Here is a 15,671-nt window from a genome sequence, read left to right on the forward strand (position 1 = left end):
ACACCTAACCTAACCTAACTTAACCTAACCTAACCTAACCTAACCTAACCTAACCAAACCTAACCTAACTTAACCTAACATACCCTAACCTACCCTAACACCTAAACGGAGCAAATTATAGAACCATTACATTTCCTATGTACAGCACAGCTCCTCTTCAAACTCAGGGGATGGCTGAAACTCTGCCTAAAGATGACCCATCCCGTTTCCCTCCTCTCTGCTGGCGGGGCACAAGGACCTCCTCAGGCGCAGGCTTCTCCTCTCTTGTCTTCCTGCACTTGCTTGACTGAGATGATGAGAGCAGCCAGGCTGGAGGCAGGATCGCCCGAGGTGACAAACGGATGCTGCCCGGAGGAAAAAGAACAAAGATAGGAAGCCTTATTTTCAGGATGACATCCTCACGGGCTCAAGCAGGATTCCTTGGCTACCAGGAAGACACAGAAAGAGCACTGAGGGCAGCAGGTCCCCCTGCGCCTTCCTGTCCTGGCAGCTGTCTCAGCCACGTGGCCCACACTCCTCCTCATCCCTCCCTGCAGGTGTCCTCAGCAGACAGGGCTTTTTGCCCCTTTGCTTTTTCTTACCTGCAGGAGTTCCTTGGCAGACCAGCGCCTGTCCTCGTCTGCCTGCAGGCAGCAGCGGAGGAAGTCACGCAGGAGAGCCGAGTGGTGCCTGGGGTTCTGCAGTTTTGGGGGCCCGTTGCTTTCAATCAGTTCAAAAACCTACAGCACATGGATGCAAGAGGACACTCCACCTGCTCCTTTGCTAGCCACACACAGCTCTCTCCACACACAGCCCTCTCGCTAAGCTGCGCCTTACCCTGAGACGGGCTTCCCGCTGGTAAGGAGCTTCCCCTTCCACCATTTCCAGCCCCATGATCCCCAGAGACCAGATGTCCACTTTGGGGCCGTAGGCTTCTCCTCTCACCACCTCCGGCGCCATCCAGCTGGGAGTGCCGACGCTGGAGCTGCGCTTGCTGTGCCCAGGGCTGAGCTGAGCACAGAGGCCAAAGTCACCTGAGGACAAGAACAAAGCCTGTCAAAGCCAGCTACCACTGGCAAAGCAGCCAAAAGGACTGCCCACGCCAGCCTGACACGGCCATGCTGAATCTAGCTGAAAAGGCAGCTGAGCTCTCCTTCCACGTGGCTGCAGCCAGGCAAATAAGGCATCGGCCACTTGAAAGGCACCCTGACGATTCACGCACTGGCCAAGCGGCGCTTCTGGCCAAGTGGCAGCCACCAAAATGCCACCCCACACATATGCTGGAAATGCTGCAGCCCAGCAGGGATACCCACCCAACTTGACAGATCCATCCATGCCCACAAGAACGTTGCCGCTTTTGATGTCTCTGTGGATGACTTGGCGGGAATGAAGGAAATGCAGTCCTTGCAGGCACTGGAAGAGAAAAGGAGGGAGGGAAAGTCAATGTGACGTGCAGGATCTGATTTCATCCCACCAGCAAGGAAAGAGCTCAGCGGGATTGACAGCTTTCTCAGGGAATTGTGAGCTAGGGCGCAGCATCACGGTGCTGGCACAAAGAAGAGCTTGCTGCTTCAACTCTCTTGGTAGTTTTTTCTAGATTTCCAAGCGAAGGCATCTCGGCCTCCAAAAGTTCCATTGGCCTTCGGTAGGAAGCGCGTCACCTTTGGCTGGGAGGCGGCACAGCAAAGATTTTTGGGGACGCCTAGTGGCAGCAGAGGAGGAAGCAGCACCTTGGAGCTGTTCCAGAATGCGTCGCCATCCGGGCTGCAATGCTATCCTTTGAAGCTGAGGACAGCTCTATGCCCTTCGCTTGAAATTCTGCCACCTGCATCCTGCCTTCCAGTGGCAAGCAATGTAGGGCACAAAGACAGGCTCCAGGCAAACATTCCCAGGCAAAAGTGAGAAGAGGAAGCAAGTGAAACCAAGCCAGGGAGTGAGCACCAGCGCCAGAGCACAGACAGCATGGAAGAGTGCGAGAACAGAGCCTAAGGCGTGCATTGAGATTGGCAGGCACTTGACTTCCCATGCTCTTTCTTCTGCTGTGTGGCGTGACTGCAGCAGCAGCAGCGAAGGAAAGCTGAGAACAAGAAATCTCGGCTCTCCTTAACCTCCAGGAGACAAGCAGCATCCTGGGCAGGCCTGGGGAAGCAGCAGCGGGATCCCTCACCTCCCGACAGACAGCGCCTATCTGTCCTTCCTCCAGGTACACTGCCCTGAGCACATCAAACAAGGTGCCGCCGTCCATGAACTCCATGGCCAACCAGAGCTCCGCATCCACCAGGTAGCTGGAAGAAGAAAACCACCGCATGGAGAGACAGCAATAGGCACAGCCTCAGTCACCCAGGGCCTGAGCCAGCATTTTGCAACTGCTCTCCGAGCTACGTGTGCCACAAGAGATCATTGAACACCAGCTCCACCTCCTGCCACGCTCTGGAGACCAGCAGAGAAATCTTCACCAGCTCCGTTCTCTGCCAGTGACCAAAGGGCATTGTCTCTTCTGGCTTGCACAAGCTAAAGCTACATTGACACCAGAATATGCCAACCTGTCTAAGTAGGTAACAATATTGGGATTCCTGTTGTCCCTCATGGCCAGGATTTCGTTGGCAGCCAGCTCCTCGGACATCTCCTCCTTGAGTGACATGATCTTGATTGCCACCTGAAAGACATTGGCCACCGTTCCCTTGAGAAGACGCAGCCTGCTGGAGATCACAAGGAGCACGCAGCCAGTGCTGCTGCAATGAGGCAGCGGGCTGGGCCAAAGTGCCTTGTCAAGAGACAGCAGAGCTTAGCAGAAGCAGCAAAAGCCATCCCAAAAGCATTCTACACCCTGAGCCTAGACTGTACTTCAGAGGAACAGCCTCTGAAGCAGACATGGAGCAGCCACCCAAACCTCCAGGCAGAGCTCACAGCAGCGGGGAAAGCGCTCCAGAGGTGCAAAATGGCATGGAGCTGCTAGCACTTTACCTGTTGTCCGCTGCTGGTGTCAAGGGCTTTATAAACAGCTCCAAACCCCCTAGAAAGCAAACAGCAGCAGAAAGAGCCCTTTATCCCTTGGCAGTGAAAGCAAGCCCAGGCCGCACATCTGCCCAGGCTGCCTGGACCCCTTCCTTAGGAAATGCCTGGCTGCGACGTCTCTCCGGCCAACAGCACGTCAGCCCGTGAGCCCTCTGCCTTGCGGGGCAGGCTGTCCAATGGAACACTAAGGTGCAGCATGAAGACCAAGGGCCACTGGAAATCTCCAAGGCACATGCCCAGCCAGGTCATTTCCGAACCTAAGGAGAACGCTCTCCTTGTGCCAGTGCATGCATGTGTGTGGCAAAAATGTGAGAACAATTGAGGACACAACACCATCTTTGAGAATCTGACATTTCTTGGATGGCAAGGTGCTCTTTCAGGCCAGAAAGCTGCAGGGGCAGAAGGTTTCCCAGCTCCTGCTCCTCATTGCTTCAAGCAAAACACTGCCAGCAACAACTTGTTGTTGATGAGGCGTTGGGATTGCTGTGACCGAACAGTCCTGGCAGGTGACAGGAGGTAAAGCCAGAGTCTGACCACGCTTGGAGCTTGCCTAACTTCATGCTTGATATTGCACTGGCCAAAGACCTGGCTCACACTTTTGTAAAATCAGCTGATGTCACGCTTACCCTCGTCCGAGTTCTTCAAGTCCCGTGTATTTGCTCATTGGCTGGCCCAGACTCACAAGGCTCCCTGAAAGACAAAAGCAGTGCAGGGCGCTCACTCGCACACAGAGACGCCACTGCCCAGACCGTCCCAGAGGCAGCCCCACTGCCCGCAGCTGTGGGCCCTTTGCGGTCCCTTGGCTTCCAGCTGCTGAGAGCAACAAGTGGGAGGGCCATCTTCTCCACCTTTCATCAGGTGGCCTTTCCAAGAAGGCCTTTATTTCTTTCAAGCACAGAAACGCATGCCATAAGCAAAAATGGCGAACCCTTAAGAAAGGGCCCCTAAGAGGTAAGCAAGGGCCTTTGCAGCCTCTGCACTCACACCCACCATCACTGGCAGGGCCAGCGCGGGTCCCAAAGTGTCTGAGCCAGAGGGGGAGTAAGAAGGAGAGCCATAAAAGAGCTGGGGCCAGAGAGCTCCCTGGGGCCTAGTCACTTGCTAGGTGCCAGCCTTCTGCTCAAGCAGAAACAAGCTCCGCTTTTCTCTTTGGCACAGAAGGCAGCCCAGGCAGAGCCAAGGCAGGCCCAGCCGCTCTCACAGGCAGCAGGGACTCCCTGAGCGCTGCCGCGCTGCCTCAGAGCACAACAACAGCTTCTGCACAGAGGCCTAAGTGCCTCTGAGACCGAGGGCCAACCTCTGGCGCAGCCTACACCCACACACGCACACAACACGCTGCTCTGGCAGACAAGAAATGCAGCGGACGTACTCAGTGTCTTCAGGCCCTGCTCCTCCCTCATCTCGGGCGGCTGGGCTGCGCTGCTGCAGGAAGTGCCGGCAGCGGGGGGCGAGCTGGCTGCTGCAGGCCATGCTGGTCCAGCGGCACCAGGTTCAATGGCAGAGCCGGTCTGGAGCTGGGACAAGAAAGGGTTGCCCGTCACAAGGGTGGCTGGCACAGATGCCCCGCAGAGCGCACGGCAAAAGCAAGGCCTTCGGAAGATGCTGTCAGCCATGTCCCCTTCTCAGCAGCAGATTTGGGAAAAGTGCAAAGGCTGCTTGGATCCAGCCCCTCTTGGCCACTTCCATGCTCCACGTTTTCAGCTTTTCTGCTAGACACTGGCATCAAGGTATCGCTGGGGCTGCCAAGATCCAGAAAGAGACCAGAGCATGGCCCAGAGCCTTGTTGCTTTCCTCCTCCTGTCTTCTCCTGGCCAATGAAAACACCCCGGAGCTGGCATGCAACCATCTACTCAGAAGCCCGGGGCGTGTCCCTTCTCTGATCTGTTTCCCGGATTTCCCCTCTCTATGGCAGCCTTTAGGGAGGAGCCCTTTGGAACTCCCATCCAGCCCCGCCCAGACCCCCCCGCCCTTTACAATGCAGGGCTGCTGAGGATTCTCCTCTCCAAACTCTGCTCTGAGCGGCTGGAAGTGAAGCCCAGCCTGAAGCTAATTAGTCCATGGAGCGGGCAGGTCCCTTCCAGGGGCCAGGGTCTCCCAGATCCCCTGCAAGGCTGTCAACTGCGTCTTTGGGCCGCTCTGTCCGCTGACCACAGGCAGCCTGTGCTGACAATGGGCACAAGGGGATGGCTCCTGTGCTGGGAATCGTGGAATGCTGCCTCTTGTCTGATGCCAAGAGACATTCTCGGGCCCTCTCAGCATGCCAGCTTAAATGTCAAACATCAGAAGGCACTGGCCAGGGCTCCCCGGCTTGCCTGAAGCAGCACTATGTCATGGCAGGCACAGAGCTGCCAGCATCTTCAGCCACGAGCAACAAGGGCTGCTCCAAAAGGGGAAGCCTGGCCCTGCCCCAAAGGCAGTGCCAAGCTCAGCTGCCTCTTACCGGCTCTGCAAGTTCAGGCTGTGGAGGGACAGCAGCTTGAGGCTTGGTGTTCCTTTGCTCCTCTTCATCTTCTTCCTCGATGACAGAGGCAGCCAGAGGAGCTGCTGACCCTGCTGTTGAGCCCTGCAGACAGACAGAAGTGAGAGAGAAGGGCAAAAGCCAATTCCTTAGGAGCTGCTTTCTACTGAGCTGGGAAAGGACCCAGAAGTAGGGGAAATCATAGACTTTGATACATGCGGGAGTCTGAGTCACAAAAACGCATGGAAGATGGTTGAATGAGGTGCTCCTCCATCTTGCTGTGCATTTGAGCTTCCCTGCTGGCTACAAGCAGCAAGACGCCTTGGAGCCGTCCCATCTGCCTTTCATCTCCTGAAAGGCTCTTGGCTGGAAAATCAGCAATCGAGTGCTGATTTGCTCCCTTTGCTACTGCTGATGCCACCGGGCAGTTGGCCTTTCTTTCAGCCTCCCACACTGGCACTCCCCACTCAAGTGCAAGCGGCCAAGCTGGCAGAATTGCTGCTTAATTGTCACACGCCAGCAACATCACAGCTTCCTTTGCCACTCACCAAAGGACAGGCTTGTCTCCATCCGCGTGTCAGGTGACCTGCAGCGAGCAAGGGAAAAGGAACCAGAGGCCCTTAGAAAAGTGCTTGTGCTGGCGACTCTCCCAGCACAAGGCAGTCCACACACAGAGCATTTCCCTTTGCCAACGTGCCTCCAGGAGCAACAGCTCTTTCCCACAGCTAGCAAGAGAGCAACAAGGACGCTATAGTAGGCTCTGGCTACATTTGGGCCTCTTTTGCCAAGAGAGAAATAGAAAGACGGTGGTGGAAATGCCCGCTGCTCTTCAAAAGTTTGCGCTTCTGTTGTGCCCAACAGCTCAAGCAGCATTTTCCTCTTCTCTTTCCTGCATCTTAGATATCAATTCTTTTAAATGGCATGCCCTAATTCCCATCCGTTGGCTGAAGATGATAGCCCAGCAAAGCTTCCACCAAGGGCCCCATTCGCTGTGGCAGCTCCCTGCTGAAGCAGCCCGGGAACAGCTGCTGCGCTCAGCAGCAAACCCTCCCTGCATTGGAGTTTCTGCTGCATTGCCAAGGGAATGGCAGTCTGGGCACACCATCAAAGGGTCAAGTCCCGCAGCCAAGGCCTCTAAGGGGCAGAATTTGGAGCGAAAGGCGCTTTCCTTCACTCCTGCAGAGAACCACTGTGTTGGCAGAAGTACTTCTGCGGATCTCTCCTAGAGTCTGCAATTTGCATCTTGTCTTGCTTGAAGCAGCAAGCTGAGGAAATGACAGACTCCGCTGCCACGCAGTCTCCCGGGGAGGGAAGGAAACCGCTGCAGGTTGCACTGCAAATGCTCTGCACCCGGCACTCAGTACAGATGCCTCCTTTTTAGCTCATGCTAAAAGGACCTTGAGCTGAGGCAGGACATTGAGCAAAGCGGTGGCATCTTCATGGCCATTTTGTTCCCAAAGAAACTGGGTCACTGGTGCAGCATAAAGAGCAGAGCGAAGCAGAAGCCGGGTGATGCCAGTCCCAGGAGAAACCTTTACTTACGAGTCAGCTGGGTCAGGTAGTAGCCAGAATAGACGACGGAAAAGACGGTGCAAACCGCGGCACAGACTTGCCCCATCATTTTGGCAGCGCTGTGTGGGTTTGCACGCTGAATGCCACCCAAGGGAAAAGCAAGATTCCTCTCGGGGTGCAGGCCGTCTGCTGAGAACTCCTTGGGCACGAGGATCCTCCTGCAGGGAGCGAGCGGAAGAGCTGCTCTGGACGACCAGGCCTCGCGCGCACCGGGACAACGCTGTGCTGGCAGCACTGTGACGTGGCACCACTGCCTTGAGCTCACAATAGCAGCTGCTCTGCGGCTCTCTTGTGCTCAGCAAGCCAACCCTCTGTCCAGCTGATGCGAAAAAAAAGCCTGGGATGCTCTCCTCACTCATAAAGCAGCAGAAAATGTCCGGCCAGCCCATAAGGCAGTGCTCAAGGCTGCCTGGGGAAGGCACGGGAACTCAGAAAATGCACCAAGCCAAGTGGCACCCAAGGAACCCAAGCAAACATGACTTTTGGTCTCAAAAGCTTTGACTGAAAGCAAGTCTGCTTCTTCTAGGTGGCATCCTAGCTGGTTCTGAAAAGCATCCTAACTTCTTCAATGACATTTAGGGGGCAAAAGAAGCAAAGAGAACAAATTTCCAGGACTATTATAGGCTGCAGTTGCTTCTTGAGCATGCAGGTGCATGCTGACCTATGGAGGGGCTTGAAAGCTGGCCTGCAAGCAAAGCTGAGTTAATAGAAGATATAATGATGATTTCCAAGGGTATCCATAGCAAGGAAGAAGACAAGGCTGCCAGCACGGAAACCCATTAGAAAAGATACAGGAGAATTTTTGTAAGCTAGACTAGGTGCCTAAGTAGATGTGTATACCTGCCTTATTAAATTTCTGTAAAACTTTTGCTCATTCTGGTGACGTTAATTTCTTTGCACCAATGGATATAATAAGTTATTGTGATGTAGTGAATGAATTGAGATCACGCTTTGTTAAGACTATATAAGCCGGAGAACACACAGAATAAAATAAAAGCTTTTTCTTCTTGGACCTTGATCACGTGTGTATGCCACGTCCGGCCTAACGGTGACAGTTGCCCCATCTCTGGGTCAAGAACAAAGTATTCTCTGGCAGGTACCTTTTCAACAAACTGAGAAAGAAATTAGCACTTGGACATGCAGATTTCAGAAGGGAAGAAGGAAAAGGGTTGACAAGAATAAGCCTAAGTTTTAAATGCCTGAATCCCTCAAAAATCATGTGTTTTGGGATATTGTACCGTATGTTACACAGAGTTAAAACAAACCACAACTCATTAGTATCTGGACTTCATTGCCCACGATGCTTGGAAATGTTGCTTGAAGGCACTTTGTGCCAAAGATCCAGATCACTGTAGATGTAGATCAAAATCCTACCAAAAAATAATATTCCGTGTCAAAACCAGCAATAGTGACGACTTTTGTCCTTGGCAGTAGCTTCCAGGAGCTGCTGGCAATCAGCGAGCCTAGACACAAAGATGTGTATTCAATGCAGGGAGAGAAGCATCATGCTTAGCTCTAACTGCGACCTTTGCTAGCAGATCTTTTTAGCAGTTAAGAAATAACATTTGTTCTGCTCTTAGCCAGAGCCAGGATGGGAATCAAAGTCTAGATCACAGAAGAAGAACACATGAGCCTCAGCTTTTCCAGAAGAGGAAAAACACAAAGTACAGTAAATTTGCGTCGCGTTGACAGGGTTTTTCACCGATCTATAGACAAGTGATGAAGCTTAAAAGCTGAGAGCAAAGGAAAATCAACAGATCTGCTGAAACTGAGTGAAGAGGAAGGAGACTTGCAATGAACTGAAAAGCTGCACAGAAAGCTTCTCTACTTTTTGCAGTTGCTTCAAGTCTTACTTGGGAAAATCTAGCAGTACTTCCAACTTATGTTTATTAATTCTAGAATAAAGGCAATCAAAACTGTGTAGTGGTGCTCACGTTAAGTAAAGCGTAGGAAGCCATTAGAGTAAGAAAAAATTGTGTTTAGAAGGCTGAGGCAGCCTTAGGGGTAGGAGGAATGGGGAAGCGTGGAAACCAGGCCTGTGGGCAATATTCAAGGAGCATCCATTCCCTGAGCAGTCCCTCCCTGTGGGCATCCCAGCAGATGGAGTTGAAATGGAGCCACAGCTTGGTGGTAAAAGGGCCGGGGTGGTGAGCAGGGGCTCCTCCATCAAGTTGGTCACTGACAGGTGTGGTGTGCTGTGTCTGTGTGTGTGTCCAACACCTGGCAACTGCAGGCTGGCCCAGATGTGAGGAAAGGCCAAGGAGGCAGCAGAGTGGGAATGGGGCTCTGCAGGGGGCTCTGGTCGTTCCACACACCCGTGGGGATGAGGCTGGCCCAGAGGGTGCCTGGAGGTCTGGGGTGAAAAGGGGGGAAAGGAGAAGCAGGGAGGAAGGGCCAGAAGCCGCTGTGAGAATGCCATTCCATCGCACAGGCGACATAGTGAGAGGAGGGTGGGACCAAAAGACTGATTCCTGCCAATCACCCTGACATCTTCAAGAGGTCCAGCAAGGACAGCACATCAGCCTCCAAGTGTTGTCCTGAATGTGAGCTCATTCCCTGCTGTTCATGACTCAGAAGTCTCTCAGCTTCCCACGGGCATTGCACACTTAAGGTAAGCAAAGCTGCCTACCTCTGAAAGGGACTGTCCCCTTAGCTACAGCATGGCAAGGAAGAGAGTCTTACAACACTCTGGATCGTTTAGACTTTTATTGTCACTCGGGATGAAACAAAGTATCCCCTCTCTACTTCTCAATCTTCATCGTTCTGTCCCGCAGGTGGCCTGTTCAGGCCAACAGCTTGCAGTGCCTGCAGGGTCCAGCTCTGCTGCAGCCCAGCTTTTCCTCTCACAGTTTAGTTCTTATTATGACAATTCTTTCATTTCAACTTAAAAGATACCTCAGATCTTCCCTAAATTAACAACACTCTCTTCTAAGCTAAACAATCCTCTATTACCTAAGCTATCTACATTCTAAAGTTCTTAAAAGTTAATCCCTATATTTCCTAATTTTTTGAAAACTTACATCTTTTTCAGAAACAAAAACAACAGAGCTTTAAATTGAACCTAACAGACACCTAACCTAACCTAACCTAACCTAACCTAACCTAACCTAACCTAACCAAACCTAACCTAACTTAACCTAACATACCCTAACCTACCCTAACACCTAAACGGAGCAAATTATAGAACCATTACATTTCCTATGTACAGCACAGCTCCTCTTCAAACTCAGGGGATGGCTGAAACTCTGCCTAAAGATGACCCATCCCGTTTCCCTCCTCTCTGCTGGCGGGGCACAAGGACCTCCTCAGGCGCAGGCTTCTCCTCTCTTGTCTTCCTGCACTTGCTTGGCTGAGATGATGAGAGCAGCCAGGCTGGAGGCAGGATCGCCCGAGGTGACAAACGGATGCTGCCCGGAGGAAAAAGAACAAAGATAGGAAGCCTTATTTTCAGGATGACATCCTCACGGGCTCAAGCAGGATTCCTTGGCTACCAGGAAGACACAGAAAGAGCACTGAGGGCAGCAGGTCCCCCTGCGCCTTCCTGTCCTGGCAGCTGTCTCAGCCACGTGGCCCACACTCCTCCTCATCCCTCCCTGCAGGTGTCCTCAGCAGACAGGGCTTTTTGCCCCTTTGCTTTTTCTTACCTGCAGGAGTTCCTTGGCAGACCAGCGCCTGTCCTCGTCTGCCTGCAGGCAGCAGCGGAGGAAGTCACGCAGGAGAGCCGAGTGGTGCCTGGGGTTCTGCAGTTTTGGGGGCCCGTTGCTTTCAATCAGTTCAAAAACCTACAGCACATGGATGCAAGAGGACACTCCACCTGCTCCTTTGCTAGCCACACACAGCTCTCTCCACACACAGCCCTCTCGCTAAGCTGCGCCTTACCCTGAGACGGGCTTCCCGCTGGTAAGGAGCTTCCCCTTCCACCATTTCCAGCCCCATGATCCCCAGAGACCAGATGTCCACTTTGGGGCCGTAGGCTTCTCCTCTCACCACCTCCGGCGCCATCCAGCTGGGAGTGCCGACGCTGGAGCTGCGCTTGCTGTGCCCAGGGCTGAGCTGAGCACAGAGGCCAAAGTCACCTGAGGACAAGAACAAAGCCTGTCAAAGCCAGCTACCACTGGCAAAGCAGCCAAAAGGACTGCCCACGCCAGCCTGACACGGCCATGCTGAATCTAGCTGAAAAGGCAGCTGAGCTCTCCTTCCACGTGGCTGCAGCCAGGCAAATAAGGCATCGGCCACTTGAAAGGCACCCTGACGATTCACGCACTGGCCAAGCGGCGCTTCTGGCCAAGTGGCAGCCACCAAAATGCCACCCCACACATATGCTGGAAATGCTGCAGCCCAGCAGGGATACCCACCCAACTTGACAGATCCATCCATGCCCACAAGAACGTTGCCGCTTTTGATGTCTCTGTGGATGACTTGGCGGGAATGAAGGAAATGCAGTCCTTGCAGGCACTGGAAGAGAAAAGGAGGGAGGGAAAGTCAATGTGACGTGCAGGATCTGATTTCATCCCACCAGCAAGGAAAGAGCTCAGCGGGATTGACAGCTTTCTCAGGGAATTGTGAGCTAGGGCGCAGCATCACGGTGCTGGCACAAAGAAGAGCTTGCTGCTTCAACTCTCTTGGTAGTTTTTTCTAGATTTCCAAGCGAAGGCATCTCGGCCTCCAAAAGTTCCATTGGCCTTCGGTAGGAAGCGCGTCACCTTTGGCTGGGAGGCGGCACAGCAAAGATTTTTGGGGACGCCTAGTGGCAGCAGAGGAGGAAGCAGCACCTTGGAGCTGTTCCAGAATGCGTCGCCATCCGGGCTGCAATGCTATCCTTTGAAGCTGAGGACAGCTCTATGCCCTTCGCTTGAAATTCTGCCACCTGCATCCTGCCTTCCAGTGGCAAGCAATGTAGGGCACAAAGACAGGCTCCAGGCAAACATTCCCAGGCAAAAGTGAGAAGAGGAAGCAAGTGAAACCAAGCCAGGGAGTGAGCACCAGCGCCAGAGCACAGACAGCATGGAAGAGTGCGAGAACAGAGCCTAAGGCGTGCATTGAGATTGGCAGGCACTTGACTTCCCATGCTCTTTCTTCTGCTGTGTGGCGTGACTGCAGCAGCAGCAGCGAAGGAAAGCTGAGAACAAGAAATCTCGGCTCTCCTTAACCTCCAGGAGACAAGCAGCATCCTGGGCAGGCCTGGGGAAGCAGCAGCGGGATCCCTCACCTCCCGACAGACAGCGCCTATCTGTCCTTCCTCCAGGTACACTGCCCTGAGCACATCAAACAAGGTGCCGCCGTCCATGAACTCCATGGCCAACCAGAGCTCCGCATCCACCAGGTAGCTGGAAGAAGAAAACCACCGCATGGAGAGACAGCAATAGGCACAGCCTCAGTCACCCAGGGCCTGAGCCAGCATTTTGCAACTGCTCTCCGAGCTACGTGTGCCACAAGAGATCATTGAACACCAGCTCCACCTCCTGCCACGCTCTGGAGACCAGCAGAGAAATCTTCACCAGCTCCGTTCTCTGCCAGTGACCAAAGGGCATTGTCTCTTCTGGCTTGCACAAGCTAAAGCTACATTGACACCAGAATATGCCAACCTGTCTAAGTAGGTAACAATATTGGGATTCCTGTTGTCCCTCATGGCCAGGATTTCATTGGCAGCCAGCTCCTCGGACATCTCCTCCTTGAGTGACATGATCTTGATTGCCACCTGAAAGACATTGGCCACCGTTCCCTTGAGAAGACGCAGCCTGCTGGAGATCACAAGGAGCACGCAGCCAGTGCTGCTGCAATGAGGCAGCGGGCTGGGCCAAAGTGCCTTGTCAAGAGACAGCAGAGCTTAGCAGAAGCAGCAAAAGCCATCCCAAAAGCATTCTACACCCTGAGCCTAGACTGTACTTCAGAGGAACAGCCTCTGAAGCAGACATGGAGCAGCCACCCAAACCTCCAGGCAGAGCTCACAGCAGCGGGGAAAGCGCTCCAGAGGTGCAAAATGGCATGGAGCTGCTAGCACTTTACCTGTTGTCCGCTGCTGGTGTCAAGGGCTTTATAAACAGCTCCAAACCCCCTAGAAAGCAAACAGCAGCAGAAAGAGCCCTTTATCCCTTGGCAGTGAAAGCAAGCCCAGGCCGCACATCTGCCCAGGCTGCCTGGACCCCTTCCTTAGGAAATGCCTGGCTGCGACGTCTCTCCGGCCAACAGCACGTCAGCCCGTGAGCCCTCTGCCTTGCGGGGCAGGCTGTCCAATGGAACACTAAGGTGCAGCATGAAGACCAAGGGCCACTGGAAATCTCCAAGGCACATGCCCAGCCAGGTCATTTCCGAACCTAAGGAGAACGCTCTCCTTGTGCCAGTGCATGCATGTGTGTGGCAAAAATGTGAGAACAATTGAGGACACAACACCATCTTTGAGAATCTGACATTTCTTGGATGGCAAGGTGCTCTTTCAGGCCAGAAAGCTGCAGGGGCAGAAGGTTTCCCAGCTCCTGCTCCTCATTGCTTCAAGCAAAACACTGCCAGCAACAACTTGTTGTTGATGAGGCGTTGGGATTGCTGTGACCGAACAGTCCTGGCAGGTGACAGGAGGTAAAGCCAGAGTCTGACCACGCTTGGAGCTTGCCTAACTTCATGCTTGATATTGCACTGGCCAAAGACCTGGCTCACACTTTTGTAAAATCAGCTGATGTCACGCTTACCCTCGTCCGAGTTCTTCAAGTCCCGTGTATTTGCTCATTGGCTGGCCCAGACTCACAAGGCTCCCTGAAAGACAAAAGCAGTGCAGGGCGCTCACTCGCACACAGAGACGCCACTGCCCAGACCGTCCCAGAGGCAGCCCCACTGCCCGCAGCTGTGGGCCCTTTGCGGTCCCTTGGCTTCCAGCTGCTGAGAGCAACAAGTGGGAGGGCCATCTTCTCCACCTTTCATCAGGTGGCCTTTCCAAGAAGGCCTTTATTTCTTTCAAGCACAGAAACGCATGCCATAAGCAAAAATGGCGAACCCTTAAGAAAGGGCCCCTAAGAGGTAAGCAAGGGCCTTTGCAGCCTCTGCACTCACACCCACCATCACTGGCAGGGCCAGCGCGGGTCCCAAAGTGTCTGAGCCAGAGGGGGAGTAAGAAGGAGAGCCATAAAAGAGCTGGGGCCAGAGAGCTCCCTGGGGCCTAGTCACTTGCTAGGTGCCAGCCTTCTGCTCAAGCAGAAACAAGCTCCGCTTTCCTCTTTGGCACAGAAGGCAGCCCAGGCAGAGCCAAGGCAGGCCCAGCCGCTCTCACAGGCAGCAGGGACTCCCTGAGCGCTGCCGCGCTGCCTCAGAGCACAACAACAGCTTCTGCATAGAGGCCTAAGTGCCTCTGAGACCGAGGGCCAACCTCTGGCGCAGCCTACACCCACACACGCACACAACACGCTGCTCTGGCAGACAAGAAATGCAGCGGACGTACTCAGTGTCTTCAGGCCCTGCTCCTCCCTCATCTCGGGCGGCTGGGCTGCGCTGCTGCAGGAAGTGCCGGCAGCGGGGGGCGAGCTGGCTGCTGCAGGCCATGCTGGTCCAGCGGCACCAGGTTCAATGGCAGAGCCGGTCTGGAGCTGGGACAAGAAAGGGTTGCCCGTCACAAGGGTGGCTGGCACAGATGCCCCGCAGAGCGCACGGCAAAAGCAAGGCCTTCGGAAGATGCTGTCAGCCATGTCCCCTTCTCAGCAGCAGATTTGGGAAAAGTGCAAAGGCTGCTTGGATCCAGCCCCTCTTGGCCACTTCCATGCTCCACGTTTTCAGCTTTTCTGCTAGACACTGGCATCAAGGTATCGCTGGGGCTGCCAAGATCCAGAAAGAGACCAGAGCATGGCCCAGAGCCTTGTTGCTTTCCTCCTCCTGTCTTCTCCTGGCCAATGAAAACACCCCGGAGCTGGCATGCAACCATCTACTCAGAAGCCCGGGGCGTGTCCCTTCTCTGATCAGTTTCCCGGATTTCCCCTCTCTATGGCAGCCTTTAGGGAGGAGCCCTTTGGAACTCCCATCCAGCCCCGCCCAGACCCCCCCGCCCTTTACAATGCAGGGCTGCTGAGGATTCTCCTCTCCAAACTCTGCTCTGAGCGGCTGGAAGTGAAGCCCAGCCTGAAGCTAATTAGTCCATGGAGCGGGCAGGTCCCTTCCAGGGGTCAGGGTCTCCCAGATCCCCTGCAAGGCTGTCAACTGCGTCTTTGGGCCGCTCTGTCCGCTGACCACAGGCAGCCTGTGCTGACAATGGGCACAAGGGGATGGCTTCTGTGCTGGGAATCGTGGAATGCTGCCTCTTGTCTGATGCCAAGAGACATTCTTGGGCCCTCTCAGCATGCCAGCCAAAATGTCAAACATCAGAAGGCACTGGCCAGGGCTCCCCGGCTTGCCTGAAGCAGTACTATGTCATGGCAGGCACAGAGCTGCCAGCATCTTCAGCCACGAGCAACAAGGGCTGCTCCAAAAGGGGAAGCCTGGCCCTGCCCCAAAGGCAGTGCCAAGCTCAGCTGCCTCTTACCGGCTCTGCAAGTTCAGGCTGTGGAGGGACAGCAGCTTGAGGCTTGGTGTTCCTTTGCTCCTCTTCATCTTCTTCCTCGATGACAGAGGCAGCCAGAGGAGCTGCTGACCCTGCTGTTGAGCCCTGCAGACAGACAGAAGTGAGAGAGAA

The 15,671-nt window shown here is 54.1% G+C and overlaps 2 protein-coding genes across 2 annotated transcripts; both read right to left on the reverse strand.

The window, feature by feature from the left end:
• Window positions 1–242: 242 nt before the first annotated feature.
• On the reverse strand, window positions 243–4,607 carry LOC141727262 (serine/threonine-protein kinase PAK 3-like). The gene is made up of 9 exons (XM_074533622.1): window positions 4,364–4,607; window positions 3,621–3,684; window positions 2,944–2,992; window positions 2,523–2,635; window positions 2,147–2,264; window positions 1,293–1,392; window positions 817–1,013; window positions 564–719; window positions 243–344 (listed from the first exon to the last, which is right to left on the reverse strand). The coding sequence occupies exons 1-9, from the start codon at window positions 4,605–4,607 to the stop codon at window positions 243–245; spliced, it is 1,143 nt and encodes a 380-aa protein (XP_074389723.1).
• A 5,722-nt stretch (window positions 4,608–10,329) lies between these two features.
• Window positions 10,330–14,694, reverse strand: LOC141727263 (serine/threonine-protein kinase PAK 3-like). Its single transcript, XM_074533623.1, has 9 exons — window positions 14,451–14,694; window positions 13,708–13,771; window positions 13,031–13,079; window positions 12,610–12,722; window positions 12,234–12,351; window positions 11,380–11,479; window positions 10,904–11,100; window positions 10,651–10,806; window positions 10,330–10,431 (listed from the first exon to the last, which is right to left on the reverse strand). Exons 1-9 carry the CDS (start codon window positions 14,692–14,694, stop codon window positions 10,330–10,332), a joined length of 1,143 nt encoding a protein of 380 aa, XP_074389724.1.
• Window positions 14,695–15,671: the final 977 nt, after the last annotated feature.

Source organism: Zonotrichia albicollis, chromosome Z, assembly GCF_047830755.1.
Source record: "Zonotrichia albicollis isolate bZonAlb1 chromosome Z, bZonAlb1.hap1, whole genome shotgun sequence".
In the NCBI taxonomy this organism is placed as follows: domain Eukaryota; kingdom Metazoa; phylum Chordata; class Aves; order Passeriformes; family Passerellidae; genus Zonotrichia; species Zonotrichia albicollis.